Below are 22,731 nucleotides of genomic sequence, written 5' to 3'. Positions count from 1 at the left end.
CGCCACACAGTGGCTTCATCAGTCCAATACAAAGAGGAAGGCGTAAGGAGAGGAGGAGTATGAGGTAATCAGTCCCTCAGCCTGGAGTCGATGTGTTCAGTCCATCAATCTTGTAGAATGTACAACATAGGACCGTAGACGTGGCTTATATACTGCATGTATACGGTGTTATATTCACATCGAGATCTTTCTCCATGAGCAAGGTTTGCAGTCTTTGGCCACCTAGCGGTCTGCGGTCTTCTTTGCCCTTCTTTGATCTTCATGACTTTGCATTTGATGGGGTTAAATTCGAGAAGGCAGTTGCTGGACCAGGCGTCCAGCCTGTCCAGGTCTCGTTGAAGCCCTACCTGATCCTCATCTGATTTAATTCTCCTCATTAACTTCACATCATCTGCGAACAGGGACACTTCTGATTCTAGCCCTTCCATCATGTCATTCACAAATACCAGAAATAGCACTGGTCCTAGGACCGACCCCTGTGGGACCCCGCTCATTACAGGTGCCCACTGTGATACCTCATCACGTACTATGACTCGCTGTTGCCTCCCTATCAGGTATTCTCTGATCCATTGCAGTGCCCTTCCTGTTATATGCGCCTGATCCTCTAGCTTCTGCACTAATCTCCTGTGAGGAACTGTGTCGAAGGCCTTCTTGTAGTCCAAGAAGATCCAATCAACCCACCCCACTCTCTGGTGTCTTACTTCTGTTACTTTACCATAAATCCGTGCTGGTTGGAGTTTATACTCTTGTTCCACTCCAGGTGCTCCACCACTCTCCTGATAATCTTCTCCATGACTTTGCATACTATACACGTCAGTGACACTGGTCCATAGTTTAGTGCCTCTTTTCTGTCTCTTTTTTAAATATGGGTACTACATTTGCCGTCTTCCATACTTCAGGTAGTTGCCCAGTTTCAAGGGATGTGTTGAAGATTGTGGTTAGTGGCACACACAGCATTTCTGCTCCCTCTCTAAGGACCCACGGGGAGATGCTGCCTAGTCCCATTGCCTTTGAGGTATCAAGATCCCTTAGCAGCTTCTTCACCTCCTCCTTAGTTGTGTGTATGTCATCCAACACTTGTTGGTATATTCCTTTTGGCGTCCCCCTCTGTTCTGTTCACCCAGAGGCCTTCCTGTCTCCAATGTATGTCTCTCCGTGTATATACACTGAGAGGTGCATGTCTCTTAATGTATATACACTGGATTTAGTTCGTTCTCCCCACATTGTGTATTAAAGTACATTTTACTGGTCGTGAAAGCCGTGAAGTCGAAAGGAGGAACACTGCAGCAGGCCTACTGGCCCATACTTGGCAAGTCCCTCTCAAATTCAAACCCACTAACAAAAATATTCGCCCAACCCATTGTCAATTTTACCTAAGGGATGTTTATCAATGTTACCCAAGGAATGATTATCAGTGTTACTCAAGGAATGATTATCAGTATTACCCAAGGAATGATTATCAGTGTTACTCAAGGAACGATTATCAATGTTACTCAAGGAATGATTATCAATGTTACCCAAGGAATAATTACCTGATTAGAAAAGGGCAACTCAGTATTGGACAAAACATCTCTGTGAAGGACCTTCCTAGTATGGGCCAACAGGCCTGTTGCACTTTTCCTCCTTTCTTATGTTCTTATGTTCTTATGACTGTCTTACCTGTTCCTGTCGCACCCTGAAATTTTTAGCCAGACGCTTAATGAACATCTCCAGATGAGGCCTTCACTAGGAGGGGTCAGGACGATGGGAAGATCTTCATAAAAGGAATTCAAACTACCCTCTCCTTTGGATTCAACTTGTTTACTTCCCATTCTCATACTGCTGTTTGGCTTCTATGGGTTCAGGGATTCCTCGTGCAAATATTATTATTCTAGGTAAATAAACACAGATGCAACTAATGTGACATATCGTCGGTAATTCTACCATTATTACTAATATTATTCCAACATGCAATGCTCTCCTTCTCCTCCTGATATTGAGATCCTGAGGGTTAAGTGATGTCAGTATTGTGGTTGTCTTTACAGCTGACGAATGCGCCTGGGATAGGGATGTCGACTTCTCAGAGAATCCTCCTATCATTTTCGATGAATCCTTCGAGATAGTCCGGCCGGTTCTGGAGGATAACTACAGGATGGTCAGGTAAGTCCTAGAGGCCTACCAACACACACACACACACACACACACACACACACACACACACACACACACACACACACACACACACACACACACACACACACACACACACACACACAGTAGGTACACTTCAATCTAGGAAACATAAGGTAGTCATTGCAGTGATGTATAATCCACCACAGAACTGCAGGAGGCTAAGAGAGGAATAGGAAGAGAGCAACAGAGCAATGGTGGGCACACTGGCTGAGGTGGAAAGAAGAGCTCACTCGAGCAGAGCAAAGTTACTGGTTATGGGCGATTTCACCCACAGGGAGATCGACTGGGAAAACCTGGAGCCACATGGAGGTCCCAAAATATGGAGAGCCAAGATGATGGATATGGTACTGGAAAGCCTAATTCATCAACATGTTAAGGACAATACCAGAGAGAGAGAGGGGGGATGATGAACCAGCAAGACTGGACCTTATGTTCCCCCTGAGCAGTTCAGACATTGAGGACATCACATATGAGAGGCCCCTTGGAGCTAGTGATCACATGGTTCTGTGTTTTGAATACATAGTAGAATTACAAGAAGAGAGGGCAACGGGAGTAGGATGGGAAAAGCCAAACTATAAAAAGGGGACTACACAGGTATGAGGAACTTCCTGCAGGAGGTTCAGTGGAACAGAGAATTGGCAAGAAAGTCAGTAAATGAAATGATGGAATACGTAACAACAAAATGTAGGGAAGCAGAGGAAAGGTTTGTTCCCAAGGGCAATAGAAATAATGGGAAGACCAAAGCGAGTCCTTGGTTTACCCGAAGGTGTAGGGAGGAAAAACTAAGTGCACCAGAGAATGGAAAAGGTACAGGAGGCAAAGGACCCAGGAAAATAGAGAGACTAGTCGAAGAGCCAGAAACGAGTATGCACAGATAAGGAGGGAGGCCCAGCGACAGTACGAAAACGACATAGCATCGGAAGCCAAGTCTGACCCGAAACTGCTGTATAGCCACATTAGGAGGAAGACAACAGTCAAAGACCAGGTGATCAGGCTGAGGAAAGAAGGTGGGGAACTCATCAGAAGCGATCAAGAGGTATGTGAGGAGCTCAACAAGAGATTTAAGGATGTATTTACAGTGGAGACAGGAAGGACTCTGGGTGGACAGAACAGAGGGGGACACCAACAAGGAATATACCAACAAGTGTTAGATGACATACACACAACCGAGGAGGAGGTGAAGAAGCTGCGAAGGGACCTTGATACCTTAAAGGCAATGGGACCAGACAACATCTACCCGTGGGTCCTTGGAGAGGGAACAGAAATGTTGTGTGTGCCACTAACCACAATCTTCAACACATCCCTTGATACTGGGCAACTACCTGAAGTATGGAAGACGGCAAATGTAGTTCCCATATTTAAAAAAGGAGACAGAAAAGAGGCACTAAATTATAGACCAGTATCATTGACGTGTATAGTATGCATAGTCATGGAGAAGATTATCAGGAGGAGAGTGGTGGAGCACCTGGAACGGAACAAGAGTATAAACGCCAACTAGCACGGATTTATGGAAGGCAAATCCTGTGTCACAAACCTACTGGAGTTTAATGATAAAGTAACCGAAGTCAGACACGAGAGAGAGGGGTGGGTTGATTGCATCTTCTTGGACTGCAAGAAGGCCTTCGACACAGTTCCTCACACGAGATTGGTGCAGAAGCTAGAGGATCAGGCGCGTATAAGGAACGGCGCTGCAATGGATCAGAGAATACCTGACAGGGAGGCAACAACGAGTCATGGTACGTGATGAGGTATCACAGTGGGCACCTTTGACGAGCGGGGTCCCACCGGGGTCGGTCCTAGGACCAGTGCTATTTCTGGTATATGTGAATAACCTGATGGAAGGGTTAGACTCAGAAGTGTCCCTGTTCGCAGAAGATGTGAAGCTAATGAGAGGAATTAAATCAAATGAGGATCAGGCAGAACTCCAAAGAGACCTGGACAGGCTGGACACGTGGTCCAACAACTGGCTACTCGAATTTAACCCGCCAAATGCAAAGTCATGAAGATCGGGGAAGGGCAAAGAAGACAGCAGACAGAGTATAGACTAGGTGGCCAAAGACTTCAAACCTCGCTCAAGGAGAAAAATCTTGGGGTGAGCATAATACCGAGCATGTCTTCGGAAGCTCACATCAACCAGATAACTGCTGCAGCATATGGGCGCCTGGCAAACCTGAGATTAGCGTTCCGATACCTCAGTAAGGAATCGTTTAAGACACTATACACTGTGTACATCAGCCCCATACTGGAGTATGCATCACTAGTTTGGAACCCACACATGGTCAAGCACGTCAAGAAATTAGAGGCAGTGCAAAGGTTTGCAAAAAGGCTAGTTCCAGAGATAAGGGGAATGCCCTATGAAGAAAGGTTAAAGGAAATAGGCCTGACGACACCGGAGGACAGGAGGGTTAGGGGAGACATGAAAACGACATACAAAATATTGCGAGGAATAGATAAGGTAGACAGAGACAGGATGTTCCAGAGATGGTACACATAAGCAAGGGGTCACAATTAGAAGTTGAAGACTCAGATGATTCAAAGGGATGTTAGGAAGTATTTCTTCAGTCACACAGCTGTCAGGAAGTGGAATAGTCTCCAAAGTGAGGTAGTGGAGGCAGGAACCATACATAGCTTTAAGACGAGGTATGATAAAGTTCATGGAGCAGGGAGAGAGAGGACGTAGTAGTGATCAGTGAAGAGGTGGGGCCAGGCGCTGAGACTCGACCCCTGCAACCATAAATAGGTGACTACACACTCAGACACACACAGACGCACAGACGCACAGACACACAGACACACATACACACACACACACGCACACACACACACACACACACACACACACACACACACACACACACACACACACACACACACACACACACACACACACACACACACACACACACACACACACACACACACACGCACCTAGAAAGGATTGATCTTATTATCAGCAGCCAACATTGTTTCAAGGACGGGAAATCCTGTGTCACAAATCTACTGAAGTTCAATGACAGGGTGACAGCAGTAAGTCAAGAGAGAGTGGGGTGGGTAGATTGCATTTTCTTGGACTGCAAGAAGGCGTTTGATACAGTTCCACACAAGAGATTAGTGCAAAAACTGGAGGACCAGGCAGGGATAACAGAGAAGGCACTACAATGGATCAGAGAATACTTGTCAGGAAGACAGCAGCGAGTCATGGTACGTGGCGAGGTGTCAGAGTGGGCACCTCTGACGAGTGGGGTCCCACAGGGGTCAGTGCTGTTTCTGGTATTTGTGAACGACATGACGGAAGGAATATACTCCGAAGTGTCCCTGTTTGCAGATGATGTGAAGTTGATGAGAATTCATTCGGACGAAGACCAGGCAAAGGGATCTGGACATTCTGCAGACCTGGTCCAGCAATTGGCTCCTGGAGTTCAGCCCCACCAAGTGCAAAGTCATGAAGATCGTGGAAGGGCAAAGAAGACCGCAGACGGAGTACAGTCTAGGTGGGGCAGAGACTACAAACTTCACTCAAAGAAAAAGATCTTGCAGTGAGTATAACACCAGGCACATGTCCTGAGGCGAACATCAACCAAATAACTGCTGCAGCATATGGGCGCCTAGCAAACCTCAGAACAGCATTCCGACATCTTAATAAGGAATTGTTCAGGACCCTGTACACTGTGTACGTTAGGCCCATAACGGAGTATGCGGCACCAGTTTGGAACCCACACCTAGCCAAGCACATAAAGAAACTAGAGAATGTGCAAAGGTTTGCAACAAAACTAGTCCCAGAGCTAAAAGGTATGCCCTACTAGGAGAGGTTAAGGGAAATCGACCTGATGACACTGGAGGACAGGAGAGATAGGGGCACATGATAACGACATATAAAATACCGAGAGGAATTGACAAGGTGGACAAAGACAGGATGTTCCAGAGATGGGACACATTAACAAGGGGACACAGTTGGAAGCTGAAGACACAGATGAATCACAGGGATGTTAGGAAGTATTTCTTCAGCCACAGAGTAGTCAGGAAGTGGAATAGTTTGGGAAGCGATGTAGTGGAGGCAGGATCCATACATAGCTTTAAGCAGAGGTATGATAAAGCTCACGGTTCAGGGAGAGTGACCTAGTAGGGACCAGTGAAGAGGCGGGACAGGAACTATGAATCGACCCCCTGCAACCACAACTAGGTGAGTACAACTAGGTGAGTACACACACACACAAACACAGTTTATATGGTATAAGGAGGTGGATGAGAGTAAAGGATGGATGAGGGGGGTGACTATAGCTTGGTTGAGAAATTTGATATCTGACACCCAGGTGGTTGCTGCTTTCCCCAGGGTGACGGCGGGCAGTAAGCTGATACTAGATTGCCCGGGGACTAATATCACCAGCCTGGCGGTGACGACGGTGGAGGCCACCTGTGATGGAGGTCGCAACCTCTGGATCGACGACAAGGTAAGTTCGTTTAGGCACAGGTGCACAAAAGTTCAATCATCAAACTCACTTTTAAGCTGTGATGCTTTACTCTCTCTCTCTCTTTCCTCATATATACACTATACATACCTGGAATCTACCTGGAGCCGCTATCGGGGGTCACCGCCCCCGTGGGCTGGTCCCAGACCAGGCCTCCTGGTTGCTGGTCTCGTCATCCTTCTATCTATTTTATACTTCTTCTGTCTACCCCATTTCTCATTCTATTCCATTCTATCTTGTCCGAATCTTCCATACAAGGTTATATACACCGAGGGATGTGTATCTCCCAGTGTATATAACCTCGAGAGTTATTAAACTCTCAGTCAGACATAACAATTGGTGTTATCTTATCTGCTAACCGCATCATCTACACCGGTAACTGGTGACACGCAACCTTAATAACCCGCGTGTAGTCGATAGAGTTCAAACCCAATCAACAGATAATTTCCCCTCTTAACGGATCAGTTGGTCCACCATTCTTCGGTCCACAAATTTTTGGTCCACCAATCCGTTAGTCCACCAACCTTTTGGTCCACTAATCCTTTCGTCACTGCTTTGATGAATTAGATACATGTGCAACACTTGGGTATCTTTGTTGAATAATCGTTTCGCCAGACAGTGGCTTCATCAGTCCAATACAAAGGAGAATGGTGAAGAACAGAAGGAGTTTGAGGTAATCAGAGTCTCAGCCTTGAGTCGATGTGGTCAGTCCATCAATCCACAATCCTGTCTGACACAGCAACTTCTTGGGATCTTAATACTTGGGAATTCTTCACTTGCCTAACCCTTAGGCACGACCTACTTCCACATTGGACAAATGTGACACCACCTACGACTGCTGCACCTCTCCTGCCTACGGTAATCTTTTCAAGATTGATGGACTGACCACATCGACTCAAGGCTGAGGGACTAATTACCTCAAACTCCTCCTGTTCTTCCCCGTTCTTCTTTGTATGGTCTGATGAATCCACTGTGTGGCGAAACGTTTCCTCATTAAAGATACCCAAGTGTTGCACATGTGTCTAATTTATCAACTTATCGGTTCTCTGAACCATTCATCTACATTCACCGCCTTTCTGACGTCAGATCTGGGTTACTGTTCCTCACGCGTTTGATTGCATGACAGCGTTGTGTGATCTTCCTGCATTTTAACGAATAAACAACACTCACACAGACGTGGGAGATGAAGGACCTGGGCTGCACTGCAGAGGCTGCCGCAACCATTCGTAGGAACACAGGATCCTGCGGCTCTGAAGACATCGGCGTGATCCACATCATCGGTTTCGAAATTCTCGGCCCGGAGAGCTTCTACGAGCTGGCAAGTAGTTACCTTTATGTAAGCAGGTCTCTGTGTATCTACGGGAGCAGGGGTATGCTCCTAGTATCTGCCTGGAGGCTACCTGGAGATTTTTCCGTGGAGGTCAAAGCCCCCCGCCCGGCGACGGTGGGTCAGGCACTGATGGCATACCTTTTTTTCCTATTATCGTTTCCAGTGATTGCAACACTTTCCACGTCTCTTGTCAATAATTCCACTGATCAACCATTTTATTGGCGGAGAAAATTTTTCTCGTAGCTCTTCGGCTCAGCTTTTTCCCCAATTTGCAACAACAATAACAATAATAATAATTATAATCATAGGATTAAGATAGAAGGGCCTTCGAAGGAATCTCACAGAAGATGGGTATATATATATATATATATATATATATATATATATATATATATATATATATATATATATATATTCATTATATATATATATATATATATATATATATATATATATATATATATATATATATTTGACCGTAATAAACTTTATCGCAAATGTGTCTATAAGATTCCTTGTAAAATTTGTATATACATTATATATATATATGGCATCAGGAGGAGTAGATTCATATCTTTGAATCAAGATCCTCTCATGGGTCATCAAGGTGCATCACCATCATCAGCGCGTCTTCTCTCGTGCCTCAGATACGAGTGTGTTTCGACCCAACGAGCGAAACGACGCTGTACTCACAGAACGTGATCAAAGGGCGAAACATCGCCGCCAAGGACGTGGATCCCAACCGCCCCGACTTCAAGACCTCCTCAGGTTTCTTTACCGTGTCCATGAGCTCCGTGTACTCCCAGAACTCCCAGCTCAATCTGATGACTGAGCTCCTTGGAGACTCTGTAAGTGAAGACGGAGGATAGAGTCTACACCCGCACATCACACCATGTATACACCGAGAGGTGTACATCCTCACAATGTAACACTCTGTGAATTTAGTCCCAATTTTAGGTATTAAAGAATGATTGACTGGTGGTGCGCACGGGTGACGTGTAAACTTAAATGACCCTCGTGTAGTAGAAAGGCTTTAAACCCTCCCAAGTCAACCACTGACCATAATTATTCTCCCCAGGAAATTCATGACACCTACGGGTTTGGCGTTTCCCCCACGAGAATTAAAAAAAATATATATTGGTGTGCAGTCGTGTTTGTTCTATATTTTAGAGTAAATTTTCGTATAGGCTTTAGTGAAGAATTTCCAGTTCTTCCCTGTCTTCCCTGTTCTTCCCTGTTCTCCCTGTCTTCCCTGTCTTCCCTGTTCTCCCTGTCTTCCCTGTTCTTCCCTGTTCTCCCTGTCTTCCCTGTTCTTCCCTGTTCTCCCTGTCTTCCCTGTTCTTCCCTGTTCTTCCCTGTTCTCCCTGTCTTCCCTGTTCTTCCCTGTTCTCCCTGTCTTCCCTGTTCTTCCCTGTTCTTCCCTGTTCTCCCTGTCTTCCCTGTTCTTCCCTGTTCTCCCTGTCTTCCCTGTTCTGCCTGCTGATAGTGTCTGGATATCTGTAATTATCTCTGCTATCATATTCTTTCAGAGTATTCTTTGTAGCTGTCGTGTACTCAACGGTTTGGTGGCGAGGGGGTCGAGTCGCAGCTCCTGGTGTTGTCTCGCAACTGTCCGCAGGTGTATGTGTGTGTGTGTGTGTGTGTGTGTGTGTGTGTACCCACCTAGTTGTGGTTGCAGACGTCGACTCACAGCTCCTGGCCCCACCTCTTCACTGGTCGCTACTAGGTCACTCTTTCTGCTCCATTAGCTTCTTAAATCTTTGTATAGATCCTGCCTCCACTACATCACTTTCCAGACTATTCCACTTCCTGACAACTGTGTGACTGAAGAAATACTTCCTAACACCCCTGTGACTCATCTGAGTCTTCAGCTTCCAACTGTCACCCCTTGTTGCTGTGTCCAATCTCTGAAACATCCTGTCTCTGTCCACCTTGTCGAGTCCTCTCAGTATTTTATATGTCGTTATCATATCCCTCTATCTCTCCTGTCCTCCAGTGTCGTCATGGTTAACCTCTCCTCGTAGAACATACCCCTTAGCTCCGGGGCTAGTTTTGTTGCAAACCTTTACACTTTTTTGTGTGTGTGTTTTGTGTGTGTGTGTGTGTGTGTGTGTGTGTGTGTGTGTGTGTGTGTGTGTGTGTGTGTGTGTGTGTGTGTGTGTGTGTGTGTGTGTGTGTGTGTGTGTGTGTGCGTGTGTGTGTGTGTGTGTGTGTGTATGTGTGTGTGTGTGTGTGTGTGTGTGTGTGTGTGTGTGTGTGTGTGTGTGTGTGTGTATGTGTGTGTGTGTGTGTGTGTGTGTGTGTGTGTGTGTGTGTGTGTGTATGTGTGTGTGTGTGTGTGTGTACTCACCTAGTTGAGGTTGCAGGGGTCGAGATCAAGCTCCTGGCCCCGCCTCTTCACTGGTCGCTACTAGGTCACTCTCCCTGAGCCGTGAGCTTTATCATACCTCTGCTTAAAGCTATGTATGGATCCTGCCTCCACTACATCGCTTCCCAAACTATTCCACTTCCTGACTATTCTGTGGCTGAAGAAATACTTCTTAACATCCCTGTGATTCATCTGTGTCTTCAGCTTCCAACTGTGTTCCCTTGTTGCTGTGTCCCATCTCTGGAACATCCTGTCTTTGTCCACCTTGTCAATTCATCTCAGTATTTTGTATGTCGTTATCATGTCCCCCCTATCTCTCCTATCCTCCAGTGTGTGTGTGTGTGTGTGTGTGTGTGTGTGTGTGTGTGTGTGTGTGTGTGTGTGTGTGTGTGTGTGTGTGTGTGTGTGTGTGCGTGTGTACGCGTAGTATCCTTGGAGATGCCAGCTTTCAACAGAGGTAAACAGTTAAACAGATATATTTCCGCCTCTCACTACAGTCCTATAGTCACAGAGAGTTGGCATAACGGGAGTAGCCATAACGGTAGTCGTAAATGGCGAGAGTTGCCACCTGGAGTCTACCTGGAGGGCATTCCGGGGATCAACGCCCCTGTGGCCCGGTCCACGACCAGGCCTCCCGGTGGATCAGGGCCTGATCAACGAGGCTGTTACTGCTGGCCGCACGCAATTGAACGTACGAGCCACAGCCCGGCTGATCCGGCACCGTCTTTAGGTATCTGTCCAGCTCCCTCTTGAAGACAACCAGGGGTTTTCCCGTAATGCCCCTTATTGCTGGTGGGAGGCTGTTGAACAGTCTTGGGCCCCGGATACTTATTGTGTTTTCTCTTAGTGTACCAGTGACGCCCATACTTATCACTGGGGGTATGTTGCATCGCCTGCCAAGTCTTTTGCTTTCGTATGGAGTGATTTCTTTGTGCATATTAGGGACCAGTCCCTCCAGAATCTTCCAGGTGTAGATTATGATATATCTCTCTCGCCTGCGCTCTAGTGAGTACAAGTCCAAGTGCTTCCAGGCGCTCCCAGTAGTTAAGGTGTTTGATGGAACTTATACGTGCAGTAAAGGTTCTCTGTACATTCTCTAGCTCTGCAATTTCACCTGCCTTGAATGGGGATGTTAATGTACAGCAGTATTGAAGCCTAGAAAGAATAAGTGATTTAAAAAGGATCATCATTGGCTTAGCATCTCTGTCTTGAATGTTCTCATTATCCATCCCATCAGTTTCCTAGCAGATGTGATAGTGGCATTGTTGTGGTCCTTTAAGGTGAGGTCTTCGGACATTACCACTCCCAGGTCTCTCACATTACTTTTCCGCTCTATTGTGTGATTGGAGTTTGTAGTATACTCAGTTCTAGTTATTATTTCTTCCAGTTTTCCATAACGGAGTAGTTGGAATTTGTCTTCATTGAACATCATATTGTTCTCCGTTGCCCATTGGAAAACTTGGTTTATATCTTCTTGAAGGTTAACAGTGTCCTCACTGGATGACACTCTCATGCAGATCCTAGTATCGTCTGCAAAAGATGATACAGCGCTGTGGTTTACATCTCTGTCTATGTCTGATATGAGAATAAGAAACAGGATAGGTGCGAGTACTGTGCCTTGTGGGACAGAGCTCTTCACTATGGCAGTCATGGTGTCAGGGATGTTGCCATGGCAACTTCGCAGGTGTGAGGACGGGGGAGGGGTATAGTTAATTGGAGGTGAGGAAGAAGGCTCTCAGGTGTGACCAGCTGTGACCAGGTTGAGGGGTCGCTTTGATTAGTTTTGTGAAGTATATTGGAGAAAATAAAACTAACTCACGGTGGCTGCGAGAGAGAGAGAGAGAGACAGAGAGAGAGAGAGAGAGAGAGAGAGAGAGAGAGAGAGAGAGAGAGAGAGAGAGAGAGAGAGAGAGAGAGAGATTATTTCTGTATTGGATGATACACGTATCTTACTTACATTACTGACATTACCCATATTCCTATTTTCCTCTCACTCTGTCTTTGAGCCATTTAATTCTGTTCTCTTCCACTCTTCTCTCCTCTTTCTTTTCTTCTTCTCCTGCCTCTCCTACCCATATTTCTTCACGGTTTCCATTTATTTACTTCCCCATCCCTATTCCGTGGCTCTTCCTTTCTCTTCTTCATTATATTCCTTTGCTTTCTCCCTATTCCTCTTCTCACTCTCGTTCACTATCTCACTTTCCTTTCACTTTCCCTTCTTGTTCCACTTTCTCATTGATGTACACAAGACCCTGAAAGAGACTAAGAGTTTCTAACGTCATTTACAAACTAAGAGTTTCTAACGTCATTTACAAACTAAGAGTTTCTAACGTCATTTACAAACTAAGAGTTTCTAACGTCATTTACAAACTAAGAGTTTCTAACGTCATTTACAAACTAAGAGTTTCTAACGTCATTTACAAACTAAGAGTTTCTAACGTCATTTACAAACTAAGAGTTTTTAACGTCATTTACAAACTAAGAGTTTCTAACGTCATTTACAAACTAAGAGTTTCTAACGTCATTTACAAACTAAGAGTTTCTAACGTCATTTACAAACTAAGAGTTTTTAACGTCATTTACAAACTAAGAGTTTCTAACGTCATTTACAAACTAAGAGTTTCTAACGTCATTTACAAACTAAGAGTTTCTAACGTCATTTACAAACTAAGAGTTTTTAACGTCATTTACAAACTAAGAGTTTCTAACGTCATTTACAAACTAAGAGTTTCTAACGTCATTTACTAACTAAGAGTTTCTAACGTCATTTACAAACTAAGAGTTTCTAACGTCATTTACAAACTAAGAGTTTCTAACGTCATTTACAAACTAAGAGTTTCTAACATCATTTACAAACTAAGAGTTTCTAACGTCATTTACAAACTAAGAGTTTCTAACGTCATTTACAAACTAAGAGTTTCTAACGTCATTTACAAACTAAGAGTTTCTAACGTCATTTACAAACTAAGAGTTTCTAACGTCATTTACAAACTAAGAGTTTCTAACGTCATTTACAAACTAAGAGTTTCTAACGTCATTTACAAACTAAGAGTTTCTAACGTCATTTACAAACTAAGAGTTTCTAACGTCATTTACAAACTAAGAGTTTCTAACGTCATTTACAAACTAAGAGTTTCTAACGTCATTTACAAACTAAGAGTTTCTAACGTCATTTACAAACTAAGAGTTTTTAACGTCATTTACAAACTAAGAGTTTCTAACGTCATTTACAAACTAAGAGTTTTTAACGTCATTTACAAACTAAGAGTTTCTAACGTCATTTACAAACTAAGAGTTTCTAACGTCATTTACAAACTAAGAGTTTCTAACGTCATTTACAAACTAAGAGTTTCTAACGTCATTTACAAACTAAGAGTTTCTAACGTCATTTACAAACTAAGAGTTTCTAACGTCATTTACAAACTAAGAGTTTCTAACGTCATTTACAAACTAAGAGTTTCTAACGTCATTTACAAACTAAGAGTTTCTAACGTCATTTACAAACTAAGAGTTTCTAACGTCATTTACAAACTAAGAGTTGTTACCTGCATCAACTCATTTCAAAGTATTTTGCTGTTATAAAACATACGAGTATGGAATAGGAAGAAGTTGAAGCCATCTGTGGGCCAACAATTTCGTCTGGTCCCTCTCTCTCTCTCTCTCTCTCTCTCTCTCTCTCTCTCTCTCTCTCTCTCTCTCTCTCTCTCTCTCTCTCTCTCTCTCTCTCTCTCTTTCTTTCTTCCTTTCTTCCTTTCTCTCATTTTCTCCCTTTATCGTTCTCACTCTCTCCTTCCTTTTACACTCTCGTTTAGTGCTTTATAATATAAAATCCTTGCCTCAGTGTACACAATCCTTGCCCCAGTGTACACAATCCTTGCCCCAGTGTACACAATTCTTGCCCCAGTGTACACAATCCTTGCCTCAGTATACACAATCCTTGCCCCAGTGTACACAATCCTTGCCTCAGTATACACAATCCTTGCCCCAGTGTACACAATCCTTGCCTCAGTATACACAATCCTTGTCTCAGTATACATAGCCCTTGCCTTAGTGTACATATTCCTTGCTTCAGTATACACAATCCTTGCCTCAGTGTACACATCTTGCCTCAGTATACAAAATCCTTGCCTCAGTATACACAGTCCTTGCTTCAGTGTACACAATCCTTGCTTCAGTGTACACAATCCTTGCTTCAGTGTACACAATCCTTGCTTCAGTATACACAATCCTTGCCTCATTATACACAATCTTTGCCTCAGTGTACACAATCCTTGCCTCAGTGTACACAATCCTTGCCTCAGTGTAAACAATCCTTGTCTCAGTGTACACAGTCCTTGCCTCAGTGTACACAATCCTTGCCTCAGTGTACACAATCCTTGCTTTAGTATACACAATCCTTGCCTCAGTATACACAATCCTTGCTTTAGTGTACACAATCCTTGCCTCATTATACACAATTTTTGCCTCAATGTATACAATCCTTGCTTCAGTGTACACAATCCTTGCCTCAGTGTACACAATCCTTGCTTCAGTGTACACAATCCTTGCTTTAGTGTACACAATCCTTGCCTCAGTATACACAATCCTTGCTTCAGTGTACACAATCCTTGCTTTAGTGTACACAATCCTTGCCTCAGTATACACAATCCTTGCCTCATTATACACAATTTTTGCCTCAATGTATACAATCCTTGCTTCAGTGTACACAATCCTTGCCTCAGTGTACACAATCCTTGCCTCAGTGTACACAATCCTTGCTTCAGTGTACACAATTCTTGCCTCAGTGTACACAATCCTTGCTTCAGTGTACACAATTCTTGCCTCAGTGTACAGTATCCTTGCTTCAGTGTACACAATCCTTGCCTCAGTGTACACAATCCTTGCTTCAGTGTACACAATCCTTGCTTCAGTGTACACAATCCTTGCCTCAGTGTACAGTATCCTTGCTTCAGTGTACACAATCCTTGCCTCAGTGTACACAATCCTTGCTTCAGTGTACACAATCCTTGCCTCAGTGTACACAATCCTTGCTTCAGTGTACACAATTCTTGCCTCAGTGTACACAATCCTTGCTTCAGTGTACACAGTTCTTGCCTCAGTGTACACAATCCTTGCCTCAGTGTACACAATCCTTGCCTCAGTGTACACAATCCTTGCCTCAGTGTACACAATCCTTGCCTCAGTGGACACAATCCTTTCCTCAGTGGACACAATCCTTGCCTCAGTGTACACAATCCTTGCTTCAGTGTACATAATCCTTGCCTCAGTGTACACAATCCTTGCCTCAGTGGACACAATCCTTGCCTCAGTGGACACAATCCTTGCCTCAGTGGACACAATCCTTGCCTCAGTGGACACAATCCTTGCCTCAGTGGACACAATCCTGGCCTCAGTGGACACAATCCTTGCCTCAGTGGACACAATCCTTGCCTCAGTGGACACAATCCTTGTCTCAGTGGACACAATCCTTGTCTCAGTGTACACAATCCTTGCCTCAGTGGACACAATCCTTGCCTCAGGATCTGGCCAGCCAGACCATCAACGTAAGCAAGGAATTTTACTTCGCCAAGGGCCACTTGGCCCCCGACGCCGACTTCGTGACGGTGCCAGAGCAGGATGCCACCTACTTCTACATCAACGCGGTGCCACAGTGGCAGGCCTTTAATAATGGCAACTGGAAGGTGAGTGCCAAGGAGACATGGCAGGTCTGCGGTGAGTTTGTGATGCTGGAACAAGTAAATGGTGCCAGTCGCCATGGCACTGGAAGTGTGCCATAACGCTGGTAAATAATAATAATAATAATAATAATAATAATAATAATAATAATAATAATAATAATAATAATATACTACCAGCAGATAATTTTCTGTGTTCTTTCTGATGCTCTTGTGACCTGCAGTACCTGGAGTACGCGACCCGTGACCTGGCAGAGAGCCACGGTGACCTGACCATCTTCAGCGGGGGTTGGGGGGTGTTACAACTCAACGACATCAACAACAACATCGTTGAGATCTATCTGGGTCTATCTGAGGACCAGAAGGTCGTACCCGCCCCTGCAGTCACCTGGAAGGTGTGTCCCTCATCACGCAGTGGCGTTCAAGGGGTGGGGGGTGGAGGGGACAAAAGCCACATGGCTTCGTCGTTGAGAGCCGTGTGGCTTTGCGTCGTGGCGGCTGGCGTTGCAAAATTTGCTTCGAAAGGAGAATGAAATGTGTCGGCAGGCCTCGGATATTTTTTTTTTTTTTAAAATTTGTGGCTTGTCTGTATTTAAAATCTATCAGATTCTTGCATGAACAGTCAGCTATTTTAAAAAGCTTCTCTATATACTGTGATTCTTGTTTTTTTGGGGTAAATGCCGTTGAAAAAAACTCATTCAAAATTGAATATAAATACTTTGAAGGCCTTTCGTTGCAGTGTCCAACTCCAGGTGTACTCCATCAGTCGCATGCACTGAGACACCACTTTACAGAGAAACTTTATGAGTTAATTTATTATATTTAAATGCATGCTCGATCCTCCGTTCACTAACGGCGATGTTTGGCTCTCCGGCAGGTGATACACGACGAGGCTCGGCAACAGGCAGTGGCTGTGGTAGGTGTGAACAACCCTCACCTGACCACAGCACCCACCAGGCTGTGTGACGACCTCTGTGACCGCCTCACATGGATCAACTTCGACATCAGCGACCTCGTTCATGGCTTCACCTATTGCTGTACCGTCGACGATCTCCGTCAGGCAGTTCCTCACGTCCCCGACTTGGGCGACGTTGAACTCCTGACGGAATGAGAGTGCTTCTAGACTCACTTGCCGCGAGTTCAATCCCCATCCAACCATGATGTTTTTAAGTGCTTCTACTTTCGATTTACTATACATTTCGCTGTCGAATGTGGATAAAATGTTTACTTGGAATATATAAACACATTTGGAGAGAAAAATTGAATGATGTTAGGGTCAGGGAGTCAGGAGAACCTTCTGCTTCTCTCTCCTCGACTCTTACACCTGGATAATCATGACAGTTCTTTAATCTAGGTAGAAGGAAATAACCTCGGTGAGGACATCCACGATGTCTGCCACCCGTCTCTCCCTTGTACACACACACACACACACACACACACACACACACACACACACACACAATGATAATAATAATAAACATCATCACAAGACTTGTCTCATTATTAATACAATGACCGAAAGCGATAAATCCGCATGATTCGGTCAGTTATCCTGGGGTAATATTTCTTCACGAACACAGATGACAGAGGTACCTTGATGCTAGCGGACTCTTGATCCGAGGAACTGGAGCTACACTTCGCTTCCTCGGATCAAATATGATGAACTGGCATTCAAAAAGTGATGTATGGCCCATAAGGGTTAATTAAACGCCTCTCTTTTAATGCAAGGACCAAACACAAGCCAGCCTCACAATAACAAGCCAGCCTCACAATAACATGCCAGCCTCACAATAACAAGCCAGCCTCACAATAACAAGCCAGCCTCACAATAACAAGCCAGCCTCACAATAACAAGCCAGCCTCACAATAACAAGCCAGCCTCACAATAACAAGCCAGCCTCACAATAACAAGCCAGCCTCACAATCACAAGCCAGCCTCACAATCACAAGCCAGCCTCACAATCACAAGCCAGCCTCACAATAACAAGCCAGCCTCACAATAACAAGCCAGCCTCACAATAACAAGCCAGCCTCACAATAACAAGCCAGCCTCACAATAACAAGCCAGCCTCACAATCACAAGCCAGCCTCACAATAACAAGCCAGCCTCACAATAACAAGCCAGCCTCACAATAACAAGCCAGCCTCACAATAACAAGCCAGCCTCACAATAACAAGCCAGCCTCACAATAACAAGCCAGCCTCACAATAACAAGCCAGCCTCACAATAACAAGCCAGCCTCACAATAACAAGCCAGCCTCACAATAACAAGCCAGCCTCACAATAACAAGCCAGCCTCACAATAACAAGACAGCCTCACAATAACAAGCCAGCCTCACAATAACAAGCCAGCCTCACAATAACAAGCCAGCCTCACAATAACAAGCCAGCCTCACAATCACAAGCCAGCCTCACAATAACAAGCCAGCCTCACAATAACAAGCCAGCCTCACAATAACAAGCCAGCCTCACAATAACAAGCCAGCCTCACAATAACAAGCCAGCCTCACAATAACAAGCCAGCCTCACAATAACAAGCCAGCCTCACAATAACAAGCCAGGTTCACAATAACAAGCCAGCCTCACAATCACAAGCCAGCCTCACAATAACAAGCCAGCCTCACAATAACAAGCCAACCTCACAATCAAAAGCCAGCCTCACAATAACAAGCCAGCCTCACAATAACAAGCCAGCTTCACAATAACAAGCCAGCCTCACAATAACAAGCCAGCTTCACAATAACAAGCCAGCTTCACAATAACAAGCCAGCCTCACAATAACAAGCCAGCCTCACCATAACAAGCCAGCCTCACAATCACAAGCCAGCCTCACAATAACAAGCCAGCCTCACAATAACAAGCCAGCTTCACAATAACAAGCCAGCCTCACAATAACAAGCCAGCCTCACAATAACAAGCCAGCCTCACAATAACAAGCCAGCCTCACAATAACAAGCCAGCCTCACAATCACAAGCCAGCCTCACAATAACAAGCCAGCCTCACAATAACAAGCCAGCCTCACAATCACAAGCCAGCCTCACAATAACAAGCCAGCCTCACAATAACAAGCCAGCTTCACAATAACAAGCCAGCCTCACAATAACAAGCCAGCTTCACAATAACAAGCCAGCCTCACAATAACAAGCCAGCCTCACAATAACAAGCCAGACTCACAATAACAAGCCAGCCTCACAATAACAAGCCAGTTTCACAATAACAAGCCAGCTTCACAATAACAAGCCAGCCTCACAATAACAAGCCAGCCTCACAATAACAAGCCAGCCTCACAATAACAAGCCAGCCTCACAATAACAAGCCAGCCTCACAATAACAAGCCAGCTTCACAATAACAAGCCAGCTTCACAATAACAAGCCAGCCTCACAATCACAAGCCAGCCTCACAATCACAAGCCAGCCTCACAATCACAAGCCAGCATCACAATAACAAGCCAACTTCACAATAACAAGCCAGCCTCACAATCACAAGCCAGCCTCACAATCACAAGCCAGCCTCACAATCACAAGCCAGCCTCAAAATAACAAGCAAGCCTCACAATCACAAGCCAGCCTCACAATAACAAGCCAGCCTCACAATAACAAGCCAGCCTCACAATAACAAGCCAGCTTCACAATAACAAGCCAGCCTCACAATCACAAGCCAGTCTCACAATCACAAGCCAGCCTCACAATCACAAGCCAGCCTCACAATAACAAGCCAACTTCACAATAACAAGCCAGCCTCACAATCACAAGCCAGCCTCACAATCACAAGCCAGCCTCAAAATAACAAGCAAGCCTCACAATCACAAGCCAGCCTCACAATAACAAGCCAGCCTCACAATAACAAGCCAGCCTCAAAATAACAAGCAAGCCTCACAATCACAAGCCAGCCTCACAATAACAAGCCAGCCTCACAATAACAAGCCAGCCTCACAATAACAATCCAGCTTCACAATAACAAGCCAGCCTCACAATCACAAGCCAGCCTCACAATCACAAGTCAGCCTCACAATCACAAGCCAGCCTCACAATAACAAGCCAACTTCACAATAACAAGCCAGCATCACAATCTTGACAAGCCAGCCTCACAATCACAAGCCAGCCTCAAAATAACAAGCAAGCCTCACAATCACAAGCCAGCCTCACAATAACAAGCCAGCCTCACAATAACAAGCCAGCCTCAAAATAACAAGCAAGCCTCACAATCACAAGCCAGCCTCACAATAACAAGCCAGCATCAAAATAACAAGCCAGCCTCACAATCACAAGCCAGCCTCACAATCACAAACCAGCCTCACAATCACAAACCAGCCTCACAATCACAAACCAGCCTCACAATCACAAGCCAACTTCACAATAACAAGCCAGCCTCACAATCACAAGCCAGCCTCAAAATAACAAGCCAGCCTCACAATCACAAGCCAGCCTCAAAATAACAAGCCAGCCTCACAATCACAAGCCAGCCTCAAAATAACAAGCCAGCCTCACAATCACAAGCCAGCCTCACAATAACAAGCCAGCCTCACAATAACAAGCCAGGTTCACAATCACAAGCCACGTTTACAATAACAAACCAGCCTCACAATCACAAGCCAGCCTCAAAATAACAAGCCAGCCTCACAATCACAAGCCAGCCTCACAATAACAAGCCAGCCTCGCAATAACAAGCCAGGTTCACAATCACAAACCAGGCTCACAATAACAAGCCAGCCTCACAATAACAAGCCAGCCTCACAATAACAAACCAGCTTCACAATAACAAGCCAGCCTCACAATCACAACGCAGCTTCACAATAACAAGCCAGCCTCACAATCACAAGCCACGTTTACAATAACAAGCCAGCCTCACAATAACAAACCAGCCTCACAATCACAAACCAGGCTCACAATAACAAGCCAGCCTCACAATAACAAGCCAGCCTCACAATAACAAGCCAGCTTCACAATAACAAGCCAGCATCACAATCACAAGCCACGTTTACAATAATAAGCCAGCCTCACAATAACAAGCCAGCCTCACAATAACAAGCCAGCCTCACAATAACAAGCCAGCCTCACAATCACAAGCCACGTTTACAATAACAAGCCAGCCTCACAATAACAAACCAGCCTCACAATCACAAACCAGGCTCACAATAACAAGCCAGCCTCACAATAACAAGCCAGCCTCACAATAACAAGCCAGCTTCACAATAACAAGCCAGCCTCACAATCACAAGCCACGTTTACAATAACAAGCCAGCCTCACAATAACAAACCAGCCTCACAATCACAAACCAGGCTCACAATAACAAGCCAGCCTCACAATAACAAGCCAGCCTCACAATAACAAGCCAGCTTCACAATAACAAGCCAGCCTCACAATCACAAGCCACGTTTACAATAATAAGCCAGCCTCACAATAACAAGCCAGCCTCACAATAACAAGCCAGCCTCACAGTAACAAGCCAGGTTCACAATAACAAACCAGCCTCACAATAACAAGCCAGCCTCACAATAACAAGCCAGCCTCACAATAACAAGCCAGCCTCACAATCACAAGCCAGCCTCACAATCACAAGCCAGGTTTACAATAACAAGCCAGCCTCACAATAACAAGCCAGACTCACAATAACAAGCCAGCCTCACAATAACAAGCCAGGTTCACAATAACAAACCAGCCTCACAATAACAAGCCAGCCTCACAATAACAAGCCAGGTTCACAATAACAAGCCAGCCTCACAATAACAAGTCAGCCTCACAATAACAAGCCAGCCTCACAATAACAAGCCAGCTTCACAATAACAAGCTAGCCTCACAATCACAAGCCAGCCTCACAATAACAAGCCAGCCTCACAATAACAAGCCAGTCTCACAATAACAAGCCAGCTTCACAATAACAAGCCAGCCTCACAATAACAAGCCAGCTTCACAATAACAAGCCAGCCTCACAATAACAAGCCAGCTTCACAATAACAAGCCAGCTTCACAATAACAAGCCAGCTTCACAATAACAAGCCAGCTTCACAATAACAAGCCAGCCTCACAATCACAAGCCAGGTTCACAATAACAAGCCAGCCTCACAATAACAAGCCAGCCTCAAAATAACAAGCCAGCCTCACAATAACAAGCCAGCTTCACAATAACAAGCCAGCTTCACAATAACAAGCCAGCTTCACAATAACAAGCCAGCCTCACAATAACAAGCCAGCCTCACAATAACAAGCCAGCTTCACAATAACAAGCCAGCCTCACAATAACAAGCCAGGCTCACAATAACAAGCCAGCATCACAATAACAAGCCAGCCTCGCAATAACAAGCCAGCTTCACAATAACAAGCCAGCCTCACAATAACAAGCCAGCTTCACAATAACAAGCCAGCCTCACAATAACAAGCCAGCTTCACAGTAACAAGCCAGCTTCACAGTAACCAGCCAGCCTCACAATCACAAGCCAGGTTCACAATAACAAGCCAGCCTCACAATAACAAGCCAGCTTCACAATAACAAGCCAGCCTCACAATAACAAGCCAGCTTCACAATAACAAGCCAGCCTCACAATAACAAGCCAGCTTCACAATAACAAGCCAGCTTCACAATAACAAGCCAGCTTCACAATAACAAGCCAGTCTCACAATAACAAGCCAGCCTCACAATAACAAGCCAGCCTCACAATAACAAGCCAGGTTCACAATAACAAGCCAGCCTCACAATAACAAGCCAGCCTCACAATAACA

General features: G+C 45.0%; 1 protein-coding gene across 2 annotated transcripts in view; it reads left to right on the top strand.

The window, feature by feature from the left end:
- Positions 1-17,502, top strand: part of LOC128690433 (uncharacterized) — a 20,710-nt gene extending 3,208 nt beyond the window's left edge. Inside the window, exons 2-8 of one of the 2 annotated variants that reach the window (XM_070089683.1) lie at positions 2,025-2,139; positions 6,503-6,620; positions 7,813-7,956; positions 8,616-8,816; positions 15,856-16,017; positions 16,236-16,406; positions 16,889-17,502. In XM_070089683.1, the coding sequence (XP_069945784.1) occupies positions 2,025-2,139; positions 6,503-6,620; positions 7,813-7,956; positions 8,616-8,816; positions 15,856-16,017; positions 16,236-16,406; positions 16,889-17,122 (1,145 nt within the window). In that variant the 3' untranslated portion in view covers positions 17,123-17,502. The remainder of the gene's footprint in view (positions 1-2,024; positions 2,140-6,502; positions 6,621-7,812; positions 7,957-8,615; positions 8,817-15,855; positions 16,018-16,235; positions 16,407-16,888) is intronic. The other variant, XM_070089684.1, reaches the window with a different exon arrangement.
- The last annotated feature ends 5,229 nt before the right edge of the window (positions 17,503-22,731 follow it).

This window comes from Cherax quadricarinatus, chromosome 29 (assembly GCF_038502225.1).
Source record: "Cherax quadricarinatus isolate ZL_2023a chromosome 29, ASM3850222v1, whole genome shotgun sequence".
Lineage (NCBI taxonomy): Eukaryota > Metazoa > Arthropoda > Malacostraca > Decapoda > Parastacidae > Cherax > Cherax quadricarinatus.
Note: the sequence above shows the minus strand (reverse complement) of the source record. Positions and strands in the feature narration are given on the sequence as shown.